This window comes from Pelecanus crispus, chromosome 3, assembly GCF_030463565.1.
Source record: "Pelecanus crispus isolate bPelCri1 chromosome 3, bPelCri1.pri, whole genome shotgun sequence".
NCBI lineage: Eukaryota > Metazoa > Chordata > Aves > Pelecaniformes > Pelecanidae > Pelecanus > Pelecanus crispus.
Genome location: NC_134645.1, coordinates 1,753,327 through 1,774,543, shown reverse-complemented (window position 1 = coordinate 1,774,543; position 21,217 = coordinate 1,753,327). Strand labels below are relative to the sequence as shown.

The following is a 21,217-nucleotide window of genomic DNA, read 5'->3' as shown; positions in this document are numbered from 1 at the left end:
TGCTATTGTCACACAACTGCTTCCAATGGCTATTGTTAAGGAACTCTCATACTAGTATAAAGATACAGAAATTTGAAATAGTGACTTACACTAACACTTGAGTACTTAAAATATGAAAGAGTGTTAAGTGCTTTTTTTCGTGCAAGACTCTGAAAACGTTTAAAAAGGTAGGTGACACCACTGCATTGCTGATGCTACTTTATGTAAAGGAAATGGAAGCTAGGCATTTACTCGTGTTTCCCCTCCTCTAAAAGAAGCTTTCAAACCATAGTGCACTGCCATCTTACTAATATTCCTCTCACCCTGAACGAGTAAAGTCATAAACATTCTGAACTTCTTGCCGACTGTCTTCTCGTATTAAAATAGGAAATAAGTCCTGTCTGAGTGCTCAAACCCCCGTGAATAATGTCACAGCAGAACCTGGCTACTGGTGCCAGCATACAGTAGAACTCTAGCAAAAACGCTCGAGTCGGCTTTCATTTTGGAAGCAATAGGAACTTTCTGTTGCATTACTGTAGTTCAGGCTTTAAAACAGACTGCATTTTAATAGGCGGGATTGCTGCTTTAGTTTTGACTTCTTTAAGAAATTACGTTGAAATATTAATGTTAGAGGCAATTATGAGTTTGATCTCAGTATTCCTGTTGTTACCTATCATGTTTAAAATATGGAGGGTTTCAGTTAAGCTTATGGCTGCAGTCTGTATGGTTACTATAAAGTTGTTGCTGAGATTTTTTTTGCCCAAGTGCCAAGGAGCATTAGTCTCAAACGCATTACTCGGGTGCCTAGCTTCTGTGAGCTTCTTTGTACAGTGGGAGAGGCTCCGCCTGAGTGTATGTTAGAACATGTGTTAAGCTGGAGAGCTTTGTAGAGGCCATCTTTTACCATTGACTATGTAAGAAATGCGGGGAAGTAATCTTTTAGTTAGAGGCAGTGCAAGGCATTCAGGCTGATTATGCCTGTCTTCTAAAATAAGGACTCCAACACCTTTCAGGAGGCATTGACTGTTCCTGTACCAGCAATGTGCTCCTGGTCCATATTGGAAAAATGTGGGAGTGTGTTAGCATTGCTTCTTGATTCTGAATCCTGCCCTGGGATCTGTTAGGCAGCAAGCACTAGGCGCTTGCAGTTCATATGGCTCGCGTTCAAGGACAGAGTGTCTGGTGTTGGTCCTTCAAAGGAGAAGGGTTTTTTTTGTCCTTGGATGCCTTGAACTTCAAAATGCAAGGCTATCTTGGTCCAAAAAGTCTTTAACACCACCCAAAAAAAAAAAAAAAAATCTGTTGTAGCTAGAGTAATCTATTAACCGAGGAAGAAACTCCTGTGTAAGAGGAAGCAGTTTTGTACCCTTGTCTAGGCTATCTGATTGTCAATAATGGAAGCTTCATTTGGTAGAAGAACGAACCTCATCACCTGTGGAGAAGAGTGAATTGCAGCTGTCATTAAAATGTGTTCATGTAGACTGTACTCTGGTTTTGTTTTGGTGTGGGGTGTTTAGAATCATCTTTTTATATTGTTGGGCAAGGTCTGTAAAGTCTTAACGTACAGATTAGGGCATTAACCTATAATCAACTTCTAAATTACTTGTATACTTACGGAAGACTTGCTTCATTCTGTTAGTTATCTGTGCTGCCGTATTAAATACATACAATTTACAGGAGAATATGCTGAAATTAATTTGGTACTAAAGAAATCAGAATCAGACTTTTCTCACATAATCTGAACTTTGGAACTCAGTAGTTTATTCTACTAAACATCTGCAGAGATTCAGAGTCCACCATTACCTAGCTTTGGACAAACTTTACGCATACTGATTGTCGTGGTTCAGCCCCAGGCAGCAGCTCAGCACCACGCAGCCGCTCGCTCACTCCCCCTACCCCGATGGGATGGGGGAGAGAATCGGAGGAGTGAGAAGCACTCCTGGGGTGACATAAGAACAGGTTAATAATTGAAATAAAGTAAAACAGTAATGATAATAACAACAATATAATAATGATAATAATAATAACAATACACAAAGCAAGTGATGCACAGTGCAATTGCTCCCCACCCGCCGACCGATGCCCAGCCAGTTCCCAGCAGCGATCGCTGCTCCCCGGCCAACCCCCCCAGTTTCCATACTGCCCATGACGCCGTATGGTATGGAACAGCCCTTGGGGCAGTTGGGATCAACTCTCCTGGCTGTGCCCCCTCCCAGCTCCTTGTGCCCCTGGCAGAGCATGGGAAGTTGGAAAGTCCTTGACTGGCATAAGCAGTACTGAGCAACAACTAAACCATCAGCGTGTTATCAACATTCTTCTGCTACTAAATCCAAAACACAGCACTGTCCTGCTACTAGGAAGAAAATTAACTCTACCCCAGCCGAAACCAGGACATTGATGAAACGTCTTACATGCGCTGTGAGCAAGTCTTACATCCAGACTTCTTCTGTTTACATTAAGGCTTTTTAAAAACATAGTTAAAGCAATTTATCTTTTCAGTGACTTTACCCAGGAGTCTGGAATTTGCCTGCTGAAGTTGAATTAATTTTAAATAAACTTTGGTTCTCATTCTTTGTATGATTAGAATTACCACAAATGGAACATGGATTTTTAATGAAGGAGTCAATCTGAGGGAAGTAGAGTGAGTTTGTGCACAGTGGATTGTACTTTGGCCTAGTAAGGTGGACTAAATACTTAAGGAGGCACTCTTGCATTTCATATCGATTAAATGTTAGATCCCTGACAGTTTATTCAACTTCCTTGGCAAGAGCAGTTACATAGGTCAGTATTACTTTAGCATCTTGAGAGATGAGGCTGAGTTGATCCATCCAGGACAGATGGTGTTCATTCTAGTGATGCTTCTTAAGAAATGTATATTCCGTTTTAATGGGTTACTGTATGTAAGCAAGGGCCACAGAAGGGAGTTGTACCAAGAAGGAGGATGTCCTCTCCACTGCCTTATTCCCCGCTCTTCCTTCCCCAAGAAATAACTGGACTATCTGTAGTGAGGGAGATACTGCTTTTAAATCAAAAGATACTAAACAGGCTCCTGTGAATACTGTTTTCTATCCCCTATATCCAGAAAATTATATCCAGTTTGAATGTAGAAGGTGTCTTTTGATGAACTTGCTATTAAAACAAAAAAGAAAGTTTGATTATAATTGTTGTTGTGTCATAAGTTCCTGGGATTTTTTTTTGTTGTTGTTGTTGTAAGATACCAGTTCACATTCCTGAGCCTGTTCCCATTATACATAGTGGGAATGCACATAAAGCCCTGGAATTTCAAATTGAAGGGCTTTTATTGAGAGGGGCCAAGTCAGTTACCCAGAGCACCCCTATTTTAAGTACTGTCTATTCACAGTTAATACTTACCACTAGTGGTGGTGATATTCACTGTCCTAACGTGGCAGTATAGGAATATTTTTGAATGCAGGTATTGGTAAATGGTTTGCTATATTCAAGATTAAAAAAAAATCTACATTCAAAACCAAACTGGCACAGATTTCTTGTCAGATACCTTCTATGCCCCTTAACTCTGATGAACCATAGCTGATCACATGCCATGTAGTACAACATGGTTATTTGTGCTGGCTGTAAAGTAGAGCTGAGTAGGTGTAACTGCTAGATTTTCCTTCATCTTGATGGTTAAGGATATCTGAAGACTCTTGCCAAGACAGACAGATGATGAATATTTGTTCCTTTATAATCCTCTAGCCTGCTCACTGAATGGAAGGAAAATCACATAGATGGGGAGAGCTTGGAGCTATGTAATTTGAACCTCAGCAAAAGAAATATGTGGGTAGAATGAACTTTAAAATTTTGTGTGTAGCCAGATGATGAACTAGATGTGATGGTTCAGTTAGCACTGTGAACTCTATCTGCCTGCAGGCTGCTCCTGCCACCAAGATGCTTTTTTCCTGAACGTATGGGATTTATTTTTCTGTTTGACAACTGAAAGCTACCCAAATGTTTGCAGGCCTTGTTTTTGGGGTCTGTTTGCGATCTTGCTTGGGTGACAGGCAGGGGAAGGCGGTGGCAGGAAGAAGGGAGAAAGGCTGCTTTCTCCATTAGGAGCAGGCTGTAACAGCGCGAGACCACGGTACCCGATTTGATCATTAATTTAAGTGACTCGGTCAGAACAGTGACTAGTACAGAGCAAGATGACTGAGTGAGGAAGGAGGGGTTTTTTGCTTAAGTAATAGGGAAAACATAATTATGAAAATTATATATTGACTGGATGTCACAGATGTTGCAAGCTGTCCAAATGCTTTTTTCATTATTGGTTGTCGTAATTGACCTGTGTTGTTGCATAGCATTCCCATGCATTAGATGCGAGGTTTGGGGTGTTCTGGATGGATGAATTTTAGATCACGGTATCACAGAAACGTGGTAGTCTTCTAGAGGAATGAGAATGTAACAGAAGTTATGAGCACTGTTTTGGGAGAAGAAAATGAGTGAATCTGGATCCAAGTTCTAAACCTTTCTGGTTTAAAATAAATTGCAGAGATGAATGCATGAGACTGCTTTTGGCTAACATGGTAACTATTTGCTGCTTGGTGTTTTGTTGCTGCTGTAATTCTTTCAAAGTTACTTCTACAGTAGGAAAATAGAGCTCTTGCAAATATAAGGCCTGTCCACCAGCGTGGAGACGACTACATTTTACTGTAGCAGTACTTTTAACCCAGGATTCTGTTTTGTTTGATTATAGATGGTGTATTACAATTCATCAACATAACTTTATGGAAATCACTTACAGAAACTTTTCATCTTGAAAAGTTTTGTGGGAAGTCACTTGGTCCATTTCTGTGGACTTTTACAGGTTTTTTGTTCCTCGGTGTCAAACGCCTGAGAGTACCCAATAATTTCAAAATGTCTGTCTTCATTTCTTCTTGTTAAGAACAGTCTGGTTTGTGTCTCAGCAGTTTGTGTGTGTTTAATTTATTAGCTATTGAAAATAGATTTGGTTCTTGAATAGTTAATATACAAAGTTTTTCTGTTGGTTTCTTCTTTTTTTTTTTAATTTTTATTTATTGTTTGATAAAGCTGAAACTGCATAGAATTCCCCAGAATTGGTGTGGTATGTTCTCCTTGCTAGACAAAATCAAATCGTGCCCTTATTTTCATGGCTTAATAAATACTGCTTTAGAGTAAAGGTTTCAAAACTTCTGTTTATCTGCAAGTGTGTACATTGGCATGAGCCTCCTTGAAGCTCCTGTCAATCTAGGTTAATGTTTTCATGTTGATTCATTAGTTTTTCTTACTCCTTTTTTTATCTTTTGATGACTGGTAGTCTCCGAACTGAAAAGTGCTATATTTAGTACAGAAAACACATGGTTAAACTGACCAACACTTGACTTGGGTGTGTATACCCACAAGTATACACTCTGTGTAGGTGTGTACGTACACACACTGGGTATACGCCTCAGCATAGCTGTTGTGAAGTGCTTGAAGAGTGATTTCCTTGGTTAGTGAACTTGAGCACAAAACGCTTAGGTTTCATAATGCTCCAGCTTTTTCTGAGACCAAGCAGTTCTTATGTGCAGTTTGCGATCCCCCCCCAATTTTGGGAGCAGAATTCCTGTCTGTGTTTTACGTGAATGACCTAAATAATTGATATCCTTCTGAAAATCCCATCTTCCCACCATAGCTTAATTAAAAAATAGCTCAGGCTATTTTTAAATGCTTAGTGTTCCTGTGTTTAGGGAGATGATAGGCGATTCAGTAGAAAAAAAATTAGTGCACAATCCATGCACAAATAAACTGCATAATTGAACTTGTCACAACTGAAAAGAATAGTTAAATTCCAGTAGGAAATAGAACTTTAATAAATGTCACTTGGTGTTGACTTTTTTTTTTTATCCTGTAAGTAGCAAGGAATTTAAATTTCATCTTTTTTGGTGGATGAATGAATTCTTTTCTGAAGTGCCATGCATAACAAATTAATAGAAAACTATTTTGTGACCCAATAGTGTGTATTTATATTATTATTTCACACAGTGCTTTTCATCTCTAGTAGAGATGCCATTGATTTCAGGTGTGTTCTGTGAATTACTTTTTTAATGCCAAATGGATAGTTACAGGGGAAGGGGAAAAAAGGAGTTGAGGAGGCTGCCAGAGGTTGTGAGGAGTAATCCTTTATGACAGCAGTGGGTTTTTTGGCTGAATTACGGTGTTCAAAGCCATAGAGTCAGAGCTGTGGTGAATTATCCTGATATTAGTTGGGGAAAAATGAATACACGCTTTTTTTCTGCGCCTGCAGAAAGACAAGGTAATGGTTGCTCTGCCACACGAGATGTGTGCTGGTATAGATAATGCTTCTGCGCACGCACTCTACCCTTTTTCTTAAGAGGCCACTGTAATTGTAAGTAATATCAATCTCCTTTTGTTATAATGACTCTAATGGTGTGCAAGTAAAGATTATTTCAAGTGCACACAGCGTAAAGCTCTCTGAGAAGTCTTTCTCTGATGTTCGGTTGAGTTCCCTTTTGCTTCGCTTCCCTTCTTGCAGCCTGCTTGTTAATGAGATAACACGCAGCTGATTTAGGGAAGCAAAACCAGGGTTGCTCAGAGAACATCCATTTTTTTGTCTCCTCTTAAATACAGCTTGGTTAGGATGCAGTATTGCTCTACTCTTGCTACAGATGTCGGTAGGAGCTTTCTTAATGTCCTTTCGCTGAAGGTGTTCGGTCTACAGGTCGAGGATAAGACCACTTCTTTTAAATGTGTAAGGATGTGATATCGTACGCTGAGGGGCAGGGCTAGCTAACCTCTCTTGGCATCTCCAGGAAACTTCCCAGCTCTGCTGGGGGAGCTGCACACAGGAAAGGAAACAGTTACTCCTCCACGGTGAGTAACCCTGTTTTCTCCTTGTTCACCTTCCGACGGTTGTCTCTTAATCTCTTATGTCAAAATAGGTTGATGGCGGCCCTTGATCTCATCCTTAACATGGCACGGGGTTTTTCTGCAATTAGAAAAATTTCTTCTGCAATTGATCCAGTGGAGTGATGCTAAAAGTTACTTGTTTCTGAAAAGCTGTATGTGATTGCTGAACTGTACTTACATACTGAGGAATATGTACACTGAGACTTGAATGGAGTGCTCCGTAAACTGTCTGGAAGTTGAAAAACATAGTGCATCACTTTTTCTTAAATAAAGATGCTTTAGTTTTTGTACTGTGGCAAATTAGGGAATGAATTCTTCAAAGTTCTGTTTAATTGGAATTTCTGTTCCAGCTGTAATTTTGGATACTCTTTCTTCGTAAGTTTTCTTGGCAATTTGTGTTGAAAACTGTTGATACAGAATGAAGCACAGTATTATTTATACATTGCATGAAGCATTCTCGTGAGAATCTTGCTATCAGTATTGACTGAAGTTACGAAAAACATTTCATGCATCTTCCTTTTGTGTGTCTGAAGTAAAACACAGTTTTCTCTGGCTCAGTGGCTGACACTTAATTCTGAATATTACTAGTATGGATCTTAGTTTGTGGGCCAGCTATAAAACTTCGTTGCATTTTGAACATAATGTTTTCATCCTATTAGTAGCCTTGCTGAAATAAAGTATTCTGTCTGTGGAGTACTGTCATGGTGAGCGTAAGGACTATACCAGGCTAGTTCTTGGTTACTGGATGCTAGGTGTTGAGTTGTTACTCCTGGTTTGCTCAGGAACCTGAAGTGTAGAGAGAGCTTGGAGTGTTGTTTTTCCTTTGTTTTAAATATTACCCATTTGGTTTGGAACCTGGCTAGCTGGCAAAGAACAGTTGAATGCGTTTTGCTGGGAGTGGGAAAGAAGTGTGAAGATTTGTAATCTTTCTGTAGGCTACCTGAGGAAAGCTGGGAAACTGCACTTTAATTTTCCTTGCATCATAGGTAGGAAAGCCTTATGTGAACTTAATTTGTGTATTTATATCAGGGGAAACTGTTCGAGGGTAAAAATACATTCAAATACTGTAGAAAAAAAATGCTGCTCATTTACCTATCAACATATCCAGCATACTGTACCAAAAAAAAAAAAGTAGTTGCTTAATATCTGGTTGTCTGAGATTGTTGGATTTATCTGTTACCTTCTTTTTTTTAAGAAGTAATAGCATTTGGGGTGGGAAGGTTCACTCTTCCCCCTGATGTTAATTGCAGAAATATCCCCTCTCTGTATCTTCCCAACTGGAAGGGTCTGATCTTGGGGAAATACATAGCAAACACTTTCAAAGTCAATCACGTAGATGATTCTAAAAGAGCGAGTGTGTGAGACCGTAAAAACTTCAGTTATTCAGGACCAAAGTACTGGATTGATGTTGGATATTTTGGAAATTGTATTAGTGGCCAAGTTGTACGTTAAGCACCTATGCCAGTGTTGAGTTTTGGGATGGGGAAAAAAGTGGGAAGACTTTTGGAATGGCTTATTTTCAAGTTAACCTAGTGCTACCAGAAATACAAGGAAAATGAAATTAAGACTTCGCTTCTTGATGTCTAAATCAATTAAGGAAAAGACATTTCAGTTTGACTTTTGTTGGTGCAGATGTGACTGTTACAAGGGTTGTGAAGTCAGTTTACCAAATTTTTGATTGCAAGTTTTTTTCCTTCGTCTATCGGCACAGTAATTGTGATGCTCATGTTTTAATGTGTTCACTTTTACAGGAGAAACATGACCCTTATTTCTGGTTCTGACAGATAGAAGTTTGCCATTGCCTGAAATCTGAAAGTTTATTTTAGTAACTTGTAGCAGATGCTCGGATACAGAGTCTGTAGTGTTTTCTGATGTGTTATTTAGTATTTGTAATAGGAGTAGATTCACATTGCTTCACTTAGCTTTGTTCTGATTATACAGTCAGTGCTATTTTATGTGAAGATTATTTTTATGGGGATTACTTGCTGATACTATTTGTTTAATATAATACACTGGTGTATTTTGTTCTTGAAAGCTTGAATTTGTCTACCTTAATGTTTTAGGGGATGAGACTGTAGGTTTAAAAAAAAAAAGGCAAAAACGTACAACCAAAACAAATTTTAAAAATCCCACACAAAAAACCCCAAGTGTATGTTCTTACATCTTTTAAATTCATTGGCATGTGCTATCTGAGTCTGTATTTTTTTGCATGGTTACATAAAAGCAAATCCACAAAGACTAAGAATTCACTTTGAAAAAATATTTTGGATAGGTAAGTTTGACCCAAATCCTGGAAGACTCATGGCTTTATTTTTTTGGCATGGTTGTTAATAGTGAACTTCATATATAGCAATAAGTAGCACTTCTGTAGATAGTGGGTGTATTTCTTTACTTTGTAAAGAAAGGACCAAAGTCAGAAAAGCTTCATCAGCTTAACTTGTCAGGAAAGGATTCTGCCTCAGCAGCCAAATTCCCCTGTCCTTCCTAGATTAAGACGATGAGGAGCCACGCTCGTTTTGATGAGTGTGTCCATAGGTTTGACAATGAGACCAAATCTCTGGCTATTTAACAGAACTGATGAGAAATCAAGATTCTGCGTTCGAGGTGGTGTCCTTATAGTGTACTTGTCTCTGACAAACAGTCTGACCCATAGGTATGGTTGATTTATAAATGTTAGAACTGAGGCATACTATTAGTAAAGCCAAACATTTTTGGCGCTACTGGCATGAAATTTAACTTGTTAAAATGAATTAAATGCCAATGAAATTCACGTAGTCAATGATTTCCATAATGTGTAGTAATTCTTAGTTTGTTTTCATGCAGGGTCCCGAGTCTGGTGTCTTTGGAAGAGACAAAACTGTACACTGGTGTTGAATATGGTGAGTAGATCCTAACTCTGTTCAGACAGGTTGCGTTTGTTTCTTTTTTTGGTCTGCTTTAAAAACAGTAGGTTCTTTTTGAGACCGTAATTTTGATTCTTCTCTGTGTATGAAATGGTCTTTTTTGGCCAACATGGAAGTTCTTGTGTACACACCGTTTCATCTTCCACGACGGTATCCGAGATGCAAATGTGCTGCAGTAATAGAGCTGGGAATGGGAGCTCAGGTCCAACCCCCAGGTCAGAATGGTTGGGCCCCTGTACTTCCACACAGATGAGAGGTGCAGGAGGCAACACCCAGCACCAAGGACTGCACTTGAGAGACAGAAGGAATCAAGGCATAACCTGCTAAAGGCTGTGGCAGCTCCATTAGAAGAAAACTGCATTTTTTCAGGCTTTGTGTGTATTCTTCACCATCTTCCAAGTGAAGATGAGCTATTTAAATAAGGAACTGAGGCACACACGGTAACTGCTTATTGGACCGTTCAATGTTTTTAGGTGCTTTAATACTTCTTCTAAAATCTGGTCTATTAGCTTGCAAGTGGTGAGTTTGTAGCCATGTAACACGTAATAGAGAATGAGCGTTTACTTAGTGGTCTTTTGCAGCAATTAAGATTTTTCTGGCTTAAAACTTTCCAAGGAGACTGCTTGTATCATTGATCCTTCTTTCTTCTGCATTTCTTGGTGTTTAGATTGGGAACGTCTGTTCCCTTCCATGTATTGAAGGGGAATAAGTTCCCAGTCTTTTACTGGCTTGATCACCCGATCCATAAAAATCTACTCTATTGACTTTCTTTTTTACCCTGCTTAATGTGTTACTCAGTTTTCATACGCTAAATAATATGTCTCAATCTGTGGTTAGAAATTAAGCCAACTGTCAGGGCAGATAAAGGTTATATACATGTAAAAAAACATACTGTTGACTTGATAAACAGAAGGTGGCCCTGTGAGCGTGGTGTCCTTAGATAGAACACGATGGTTATTTTTATAATAGTCCATACTGCCATTTCTGAATAGTCCGCTCTGGCTTTCCACTAGTTCACTTACCTGTAAATTGCTTTTTATGCTATTGTATAATAGAGAGCAAATGTTTAATTTTTTTTTTTTGTAGATTTATCACGAGAGAATTATCGAGAAACAATTGCAAGGGTTACAAGGAAATTGCTGCGTAAGTTTAACCACTCCTCTATCTAAAAAGTACTGTGTCGTGCTTTTAAATATAATTTTATAGATGGGAAACTTGTTTTGTTTACTTTGCCTATAATTCTTAAATTTAAGCTTTGTAGAAATAAAATTATTGTTAATTTTTAAAGCTCTTTTCCTGTCTGACAATAAATTATTTTTCTTCTAATTGCAGGCTATATACTTGATAATTCAGAAGATGACACCAAGTCTTTATTTCTAATAATAAAGGTATAATTATAATTTGTAATACTTAAGACAAGATTACTTGTTTTGCAAAATAGTCACTCTGTCATCTTTTTCTTTCTACAGATTATTAGTGATGTTTTGCAGTTCCAAGGGTCTCACAAGCATGAGTTTGATTCACGATGGAAAAGCTTTAATCTAGTGAAAAAATCAATGGAGAACAGGGTCAGTGATTTTTCTTTGTAAAGCTTAGGTGAGGGGTGGAGACAGTTCCTAATGTTCAGAAAGACTTTTTTTGTATTTTCATTACTGTCCTAATCAGTTTTTGTAATTTTGAAATCTAATTCCTTGATAAAATACTGTTTTGCAGTGCTCTTGTACCTTTATTTAGATATCTTATGAGTAAATAGCTTAGCATTTCTGAATTGTAGTAACCCTCCGTCCCTCTCAGGACTGAAGTCTGAGATTTGGCGTGATGCTCCATTCTGGTCCTTCTTAACTGAGAAATTTCTGTGACCAGCGCTTCCTTTTGCTTATAGAGCAATAGGCAAATAAAAAACTTTACCAGGGCAAAAAAATCAAGGTTGTCTGCCGGGAAGAATTTCTACAGGAAATTTGCTTGTTTCTAGAACAAGAAGAGTACATGGGGAATTCAGTGCAAATTGCTAATACGAATACTGGTTTCTAAACCCAATCATATATTTGTTTACAGCTTCAAGGAAAGAAACAGCATATCAGAGCTTTGCTGATAGACAGAGTTATGTTGCAGCATGAGGTAATACTTTCACTTAAATCTTCGCTAACTACTTTTCTCAAAAAGCTGATTTGTTATGTTGTCATTTAGCAAAAGATGCAATAATCTTGTGCTAGTGTTTCTCTTACATGTGTGAAATGTAAAAAGAATCTGTCCTTTATTTGTGTGTTCTATGCAATTTAGCTGAGAACACTAACGATGGAAGGCTGTGAATATAAAACTTCCCACCAGGAGATGATCAGAGATCTTTTGTGTTTGTCCACAAGTTCATACGGTCAGGTAAGGAACTACCCCTTTGGAACTGAAATATATGGAGTTTTTTTTTATTGATCTCTTCAAGTTATGTTTTCAGGATCTTTGCTTTTCAATTTATTTCCATGGCAACATGAAATATTTACTTCATTTGCATTAGTTGCCAATTTTGGCATAGCTTTTGCTTGAAGCCCCTTCTTTGTCAAATAAATAACTGGGTGGAGAGGCTGCCAACTTAGGTTACAAATGTTAAGTTTTTTGAGGGACTTAACTCTAGGATTCTAGAAACAATAATTCAATACAAAATTTTAATAAAAATACACCAGGTTGAGGTTCTTAGATGTGATGATATGATTCATGACACTACTTGGTCTACTTTTAGGAAGTAGCTATGATGGCACCCTAGTTCTTAAAAATAAACAAAACAAGTGTGCTGATAGTTGGATTCTGAACTCTTTGCCTGGTGAGAGCTTTGTGTGTGTGTATAAATTCAGATCCATCCACAATGTCTGCAGGCTCTTTAGAGTTCTGCTGACTGCTCCTGTTATTCTAGCTGTTTGCTTTTCAAATTATTTTAAAAACACAGTGACTGTTTTTTGGCAACGTAAAGAATTTTCTTTAACTTTGTAGCTGTTCTCAAGTAAATGCTAGGAACAAGAAGTAGGTTTTTATAAACAACTGTGAGCAAGGGTGAGGGGAAGCATGCTATTTACAGCCTTCTACAAATAATTTTCTTTCTGTGCACAAATACATCATGTAAATGCTGTGCATAAGTCACGGAAATGGGTAAGGATGTCATTTTTGTAGAGTGTATTTTTGGCTCAGAAGACTTTCTAGCAATGTCTCTTTTCCCACAGGTCAGAAGTAAAGCTCAGCAAGCATTCTTCACAGCTCTGGGAACGTACAATTTTTGTTGCAGAGATATCATTCCCTTGGTTTTGGAGTTCTTGCGTCCAGACCGGCAAGATGTCACTCAAAAGCAATTTAAAGTACAGTCTCATTACCTTTGTTTCATGTCTGTCTTTTTAAAGTGTTTTTACAGGAGAATTTTTAATGGTGAAAGTGGGATTTGCTTATCAGCATGACTGATATTTTCATGGCATATAGCTTATGCATGACTAGTGTAAGGAATTGCTTGGATTAGATCAGTTGTCAAGAGAAATTTTGTGTTTATATAGGTTCCTCATTTCATTGTGTGTTCAGGTATTACAAAAATGTATGTTAACACCCATTTTTAAATTATGACACGGAAATTGAGAAGCTGCAGTCCAAGGTGGTAACGCGTGTTAGACAGTTCTGTCAGCTCACAGTACAAGAAAATAACGTGAACTCGACAAAAAGTTGATCACCCAAAAAAATTATACTAAATCAGGTGGGGTTTGTTATGAAATGGTGGGTAATTGCTGATGCTGTCAGGCCTGGAAAGAAATGATGCTGCTGCAGTGATGCCAGGATGCAATCTATCTGTCCGGGTGTTCGAAAGCATCATGCTCCCCTCCTTCCTCTGCACCCCCTCAGTCCTCCTGGCCACAGGGGCGAGTTGGACCCTTGTCATAGGGTCAGAACAAGAGCTATGGCTTACTGTCCTGCTCCAGCTGCCTGATAGGTACTCTCAGACAGCATGCCATTACCTTGTTTGCATATCTTATTACCCCTTTTCTCGTTTCTTGATGATTATTTTTTTCTGCCATCCTTGTACCTCACTTTCTCCATCCCTGTCTCCTCCCAGATAAGCAACCCGCACCTAGTTACTTCTTCTGGATTGGTCCCAGTTTTGCTACACTTACAGCATTTGCTCCCATACCTGAATCTGGTGTTTCTGATACTGCTACCAGGCAGTTGTAGCCTGTATGGTATTACTGATGTGGTTACCTAGGCACTGTTGTTCTTGTAAGACTCTGCTCTCCAAAAGGTCCCCAAGACTTCCTTCCAATTGCCGGTGAAATTTGGCCATTTCTCACATAATTCCCACTTAATCACCTGTGAAATCCAGCCAGGCTTTGCTTCGCTGTGTGTAACTCTTGTCAGCTTCTCACACAATCACCTGTCACGTTCACCAGTTCCTCGTCTCCGGTAGTTATCCCCATCCTGTTCGGTCGGCACCATTTCAGGTGCCTACTTAACAGGGTTATGATTTGCCTGCAGCCCAAACGTGGGTAAGTTCACAGAAAGGCCAGGTGTGGTACTTGATCACTGAATAATCTTTATAATGTAATTCAGAAATCAGCCAGCCATTCTGTGGATAAATTAATTGGCAGGGCTTCCAATCTCATTAAAACGGTTCTAGTATGAAGAGGAGTCTGTGAAAAATCTTCAGTATTTTGACAATGAGGCCGCATAGCTGAATGTTTATGGTACATTTTAATGATTTGGTAAGATGAAGATTAATTTTTATTCTGTGTGGTTGCATGCTTATGTAGATAGATATCACTTATATGTGAACAATGCTTTAACTTTTAAAAATGACTTCTTTCATTTTGCAGGGTGCCTTATATTGTCTTCTTGGAAATCACAGTGGAGTATGTTTGGCAAATCTTCACGATTGGGATTGTATTGCACAGACGTGGCCAGCGATTGTTTCTTCTGGGCTTAGCAAAGCTATGTCCTTGGAAAAACCATCCATAGTTAGACTCTTTGATGACCTAGCAGAAAAAATCCATAGGCAGTATGAAACAATTGGATTGGATTTTGCAGTAAGTGACAGATTGCTTGGCATTAATGTCTTGGATTCTGAGAGCGTTTGATTGCATAAATGCTTGAGACTCATGTATATTATTTGAGTTAGTGTTGTGATGTTGATCACGTCCTGATTTCTGTTACAGAGGAATGTAGACATGTATTTTTGAGGCTGAAGTAATAGAGCTTCCTGTAATGCTATTGGAGTTTGTAACTTTTCGTTAACCTCTAAGGAAGCCTGTTACAGAAAGGAAGTTTAAGTTGCCTTTCAGTGTTAATTAGTATGGGCCATGCTGATCAGGTGTGAAGGTGTGCTTTGGTAGGACAGTGTCATCAAATTAATGTTGGCAGTATTTGTAGTGTTGTCCCACTGTGCTAACACAGCACACGTTACACAACTGCCTTTTGCCTAATCAGTGGGATAAATGGCATGGTACTTATTTTAAAGAATGAATGCCAATTAATAAAAATCTTTTAGAGACAATTTTTATGCTTTAATGAAGTATTAAAGTTTGTCTTTATCTTAAAACAGAATCAAACATTTACTTGGAGAAATAATTCTACTGTGTGAACACAAAAGCTGTCTTCCATACTTTTTCACGGACTTCATGGAAATTCTGCGCTTTTCATATGATTCTGAACTCTCCTTATTTAAAAACAGAAATAAACAACTCTCCTTATTTAAAAACAGAAATAAACAAATATAAAAACTTGTCCTAAATCTTTGCATTCTCTGTCAATAGGTTCCAGAGAAATGTGTTGAGATAGCTGTTATGCTGCAAAAAACAGAACATCCAGGTGCAAACTTCACAGGTCTTCGTTCAGAAGAAATTCAGTTGGGAATTCAGCGACAGAAAGAAAAGAATGCCGAGGCTGTGCAGTAAGTTAAACTTCCCTTAACACCAGCTTGTGCTGCCTGATATTTACTGTACGTTAAATGTAATAATCCGAAATTGCTAAAGTAAATCTCAAGCTCGGCAAATTCAGAATGTCCAAGGATTGTTGTGGTGTGTCTTCTCTCCTGACTTGGCAGCCTCTTTCTTCTGCACTCCTATTTCCTTCCTTCCTCGTCCTCTCTCCTCCCAGTTTGTGCTGCATTTACTGCATTGCCTTCACCCACCTTTCATTGATGAACTTTTACTCTGTCTTTAAATGGTTCCCAGTAGCATCCGGTTGATGATTCCCTCTTTTTCCCTCAGAAACTATGAAAATTTGGTCAACATGCTGCTGGATTGTGTGGAACAGAGAAATCTGTAAGTCTCCCCTTCCGTGCACGAGAACTCTTTGGGGGTGGATTGGAGGTGGCCGCATGAATAAACATCAAAAGCATCAAGAAGTGCAGTTAGCATGACCACAACTGAGTAATACTCAGATAAAGGCCACTATGGGGGAGTCTTGCATTTGTCTCCTAGGTAAAGACGTGAATGAGTCTTGAATTTATTTTCATTGGAAGCTTGATTTGTTAAATTAAGGTATCATCACGTCTTGGAGTTTAGCTTTGTTGTTAGTAAGTTTGACCTGTCTTTGTTGGTTTTGGTTTGGGTTTTTTTAAAAAAATTATTTATTGGGGGGGGGGGGGGGGAACCTCTGGTTCTGTCTGCATAATACTGATATCTGAACAGATTTTAATTGGTAGCCTAGTATTTGTGCTTAAAAAATTTAAAGGAATACCCCCATAGGTCTGTATTTTACACTGAAATGCCAAGATCAAAAAGACATCGTTAACTGAATGTGTTGGATTGCACTTGTGTGTTCCCAGAACACTGGAGGTTTCCCTAAATGACAGTTAAGCTCGTTGACTACAGCGGTGATGTAGAACATTACTTAAGTTAGTCCAAACATATTTACATAATGCATATAATCATTTCTGTGCAAAAGCAGTACATGCAACTCTGCCGCTTATTTGAAATTTTTTTTTTATTTTTTTAGTCCCTGGAAGTTCGAGCACATAAGTATTGGTTTTCTGTCTCTGCTCCTGAGGGATGATAGGATACTGCCTGTCCGTGCCATAAAATTTTTTGTGCAGTGTCTCAACCATGATGCAATTGTAGTTCGTAAGGTAAAGACAACATAATTATATCTTTTTGGTTTGCAACTCACTAGGTTTTAGATCGGATGTTTGTGGTGTCTTGCTGCTTAAAACCAATGGCCAGCTCCTTCCCCCCCCCGCCCCCGAAAACGATTAGTGGGAAGGTTTTTGTGGGCTATAAAGGTCACGCTTAAGCCATGTCCTGTATCCCCTGAAAGGAGTGAGATTTACTTCTTTATGGGAAGTATCAGCCGCTGGAATGATGAAGTTCACTGTAATTTTCAGTGGCTTTTTAGGGTGCCGAGTAGCTGGCTTAAAACGTGTCTATAATGAGATGATGAGACGCATCCTTCTGGAGGTAAGTGTATGGAACGGATACATTAATGCCTATTTCTTTCTTTTAGGTGGCCATCTCTGCTGTGGCTGGTATTCTTAAGCAGCTTAAGAGAACACACAAGAAAGTGCCCGTCTGCCCTTATGAAATAAGTAGGTTTTATTTAATATAAGAAAAGTCTTACTAACATTTATCCTGAATTTTTTTTTAAAGTGTGTTTTTCTGGTTAACTTAAACATGGAATCACAAGCTTTTCATTTCTCTCTGGTTGTTAATGTCCTCAGCAAACAAAATAGGTAATATAATCAGGCGGTTTTCAGTTTGGTGGCTTTTTTTTAAACAGTGTTGCAAGTGTGTATTAAGCTATTCACTTATTAGAAGTGAGTTAAAACTTCAGAGATATGGTCATTCTCCTTTCAGAAAGCCTTGTAATTTGTGAGAATAATTTGTATATCTCCTTTTTATTATTTTTTAAATCATTTCAAATGACACATTTATATAAATTACTAAAGGAATATTTTCTGTTACTATTAGTGTTACTTTTAATCTCCTAGGGCAAATCTTTGTACAGATTTGATTGTGGGGAGGGAGACATAAAAGCTCTTTAGAATCTTTTATTAAAAGTAAGTCGTAATGTTTGCTGGACTGTTAATGAGCAAGTTTGATAGATTAGAAATTCCTCTTTAACCAGGTGGAAACCCTAAGCCTTCCAGCATTCAGGCTGGTGACAGACCAGATAACCAGTGGCTGCACTATGACAGTCGGAGTTTACCAAAGACTAAGGAAGCTTGGGAGTCGTGTTGTTTTGTGGAGAAAACACACTGGGGATATTATACCTGGCCTCAGTGAGTATCGTTAAGCATTAGGATAGAATTGTGAGAGTCAGCAGAAAAAATTCTGTGGGGAATTAAATAATGTTTGTTAATTTTTTAAATTGAAACAAAAAAATACAATTTATTTCATCCTTTGTGCTCCTTGCTTGTTTTACTGCTTCTGGGTGGTTTGGGGGAGGGGGTGATTTTTTTTCATATGTTTTTTTACATTTATTTATTTTCTACTGGCTTCTCTTTTGGTTTCGTGGGTACTATAGGCATATATGTCATATGGCTATTTAACTGCTGGTTTTAAAATGAAGTATACATGTTTGAAAGTTACCTAGTTGCAAAATATGCAGAGTATTCTATCACTAATAATTCTGGATTGCTCGCTGTAGCAAAACCTTTATAATAACAGACTTAATCTTTTTGTTGTAAATTTTCGTATCAGTTTTGCTCTTTTGGAGTTGATGATAAATCCTATTTAATATAGAGAATGTAGAAAATTATCATAAGCTTTATTTTACTTTGAAACATGCGTTACTGTATTTTTTTTTTTAATATTCAGAACTATGACAGTTTATGCTCCAGTTGAGCATCAACCAAAGCTTGGGCGAAGGAGAGATGAGCTGACAGAGGTAAGGGTTTCAGCATGTTTCAGTTTGGTGGGGTTTTTTAATACTACTTCTCCTCCCTTATTTTTTTAATATTGTCCACAAATTATTGTGGAGACAATGTGGAGATCAAATTCCCTTCTCTCCTTTGGCCTAGGTATTGCTTGGCATTTAGAGAGTGCTTACACAAAATGTGTGGAAACAGATTTGTTTGGCTTGATTGCAAACCAAGATGGATATTGAACTCAACTACGCAGTTTCATGGCTGTGTGGATATAATCATGGTTTTAACAAGCAATAAGTGATAACTATTCTAAAACCTTGATCCCCACAAGACACTTTTAATCGTGTTTTTCTAGTTCATTTTCATACTTACGGGGTTAGCATACAAGAAATTATTGTTTTAGCGTATTGCAGCTTCTCTGTCAGTGATCGTGGAGCAATTGTATTAATGAGCACTTTCTTGTTCCCTTTCAAATCTTTATCAGAGTTTAGAACAAGGTAATTAATGACAGTGGGAATGACTACTTTGTAGGGGTTGTGCTAGTGAAAGGAAAGACAATCCAAAGCCATTAATGAAAATAAAATCAGGACTCTTGCAAAACATTACCCAATATAAGGGGGGGAAATGGATAACTCGGGCATGATTTTTTCCAAAAATAGAATTAAAATGAAAAATGGGACTTGAAAAGATTGGGATATCACTGTGACAGTCAAGCACCTCAAAGCTAATCCTTGTTTTTCCTTCTGTTACAGGCAGAACAAATTATATATGATCACTTTTCTGATCCCAAGTTTGTTGAGCAGTTAATAAAATTTTTGTCTTTAGAAGACAGAAAAGGAAAAGACAAATTTAATCCTCGCAGATTTTGCCTCTTCAAGGTAATTAGAGTTCAATAACTAAATTGCTTCCATTTTGTAGTTAATTATCAAAGCGTGGAAGAGCCACATGCTACTTGTCTTACACGCTACTGTTGCAAAATGTTGATTTTTAAAGGTATGGTGCTATGATTAATCCTTTTAATCCTCTCTTCTGATTAACTACTACTTAGGGAAACATAATCAGAGTAATATAAAAGTATGTAGGACACTTGCATGTAATTTGGTTACAAAAGCAAAGTAATTTCACTTTCTGCATATTCAAATCTCAAGCGCTTCATGATCTTATGTTCTTACAAAGACAATGGTTTAGACTGATAATTCCTGAAGACACTTTCACATCTTGTTTTACAGGGCCTTTTCAGAAACTTTGATGATGCCTTCTTGCCAGTTCTTCAGCCCCATTTAGAACAACTTGTGGCAGACTCCCATGAAAGCACCCAGAGATGTGTAGCTGAAATTATAGCTGGCTTAATAAGAGGTTCTAAACACTGGACATTCGAGAAGGTGCTGAAGTAGTATTTTTGAGTGATTCATGGAAGTTAAGGAATAAGTTTGAATTATTAAAGATATGAAGTTGAGGGCTTTTAACGTGTCGCCTACGTCCAAGAAAGGACTGGAAAATATTGCAACACTTAGTGCTTTGTTGCCAAACTTTGAGCACAATTCATAGCTTGGTTTGGTGCCTATGTAATACTAGGTGTTAATAAATTGCTTCAAGATTAGAACTAAGAACAGTTTGCTGGTAAGGAGATAGTAAAGCTGACATTGTTCGTAATTTCCAACTGGAGTAAGTGCTTATGTCCATCTCAGACTATTACATCTTTATTTAGTCTAGACCTAGCTGTCTAGATTAGCTTTAAATGAAGTTCTATGCTGAAAAATAATTCTGGGAGAATCAGTTCCATAATAAAAAATAAAAAAAGACATTTTAAAATCTGGGGGTGGGGGGTGAAGTCCTTGGGAGGGCATACAAGGCTGCTATCCTACCAAAAGCAAAGTGTATGCAGTCTCTGATAGAATTGTACTTAAATCACTATGAAAATGGTGCATACATAGTCCGCAGTATTTCTAAACACCTTGTAAACAAAATTAAAATGATTCCCAAAATCTCACCTCTGACAGTATTTATTTCCTTTTATAAATATCATACTGTAGCTGCTTCCAGAATGAGTATTGTTTTTCCACGATTAGAAAAGATGGAAGGATTTTGGTTCACAGAGGTTAGATGGCCATTTTGTCCTTAAATAGACAAATCTTGTCTTTGCTTTTTTGCTGAGCAGGTGGAAAAACTTTGGAAGCTTCTCTGTCCATTGCTTCGAACAGCTTTATCCAACATTACAGTGGAAACGTATAATGATTGGGGCACATGCATAGCAACCTCCTGTGTAAGTTCCCCATTTTTTGTCTTGTAAAGCTATATCCAGATGGTCAAGTTTTATAGATAATAGGTGAATAAGAGTGTTAGGAACAGAGGTATTTGGGTATATTTTATCAGCTAAAACTGAGAACTGTGAATACAGTATAACAATAACATCCATTTAAAATCTCATAGCTTTTTGGAAATTTTGTTCTCTTCTGCCATTTGCAGACAAATAAAACATTTTAGAAAAGAAATAAAGCCTTAGTTTTCAAGTATTTTAGAAGAGCTGTATAAGGTCAGCAGGTGATGGTATGTGTGCTTGCTATGCATTTGGTTTTTGTGGGAGTTTTTGAACTCAAATTACACATTTACTCTTGCTTTAAAAGTGTGCAGC

General features: G+C 38.0%; 1 protein-coding gene across 3 annotated transcripts in view; it reads left to right on the top strand.

Annotated features, from left to right (window-relative positions):
- The window catches only part of PSME4 (proteasome activator subunit 4), a 68,764-nt gene that overhangs the window by 33,168 nt on the left and 14,379 nt on the right, over window positions 1-21,217 (top strand). For all 3 annotated transcript variants that reach the window (XM_075708556.1, XM_075708557.1, XM_075708555.1), the window contains 17 exons: window positions 9,685-9,740; window positions 10,851-10,907; window positions 11,097-11,152; window positions 11,234-11,332; window positions 11,820-11,882; window positions 12,045-12,140; window positions 12,971-13,102; window positions 14,597-14,806; window positions 15,533-15,669; window positions 15,989-16,042; window positions 16,719-16,848; window positions 17,223-17,304; window positions 17,844-17,997; window positions 18,536-18,605; window positions 19,338-19,463; window positions 19,815-19,967; window positions 20,744-20,848. In XM_075708556.1, the coding sequence (XP_075564671.1) occupies window positions 9,685-9,740; window positions 10,851-10,907; window positions 11,097-11,152; window positions 11,234-11,332; window positions 11,820-11,882; window positions 12,045-12,140; window positions 12,971-13,102; window positions 14,597-14,806; window positions 15,533-15,669; window positions 15,989-16,042; window positions 16,719-16,848; window positions 17,223-17,304; window positions 17,844-17,997; window positions 18,536-18,605; window positions 19,338-19,463; window positions 19,815-19,967; window positions 20,744-20,848 (1,780 nt within the window). The remainder of the gene's footprint in view (window positions 1-9,684; window positions 9,741-10,850; window positions 10,908-11,096; window positions 11,153-11,233; window positions 11,333-11,819; window positions 11,883-12,044; window positions 12,141-12,970; window positions 13,103-14,596; window positions 14,807-15,532; window positions 15,670-15,988; window positions 16,043-16,718; window positions 16,849-17,222; window positions 17,305-17,843; window positions 17,998-18,535; window positions 18,606-19,337; window positions 19,464-19,814; window positions 19,968-20,743; window positions 20,849-21,217) is intronic.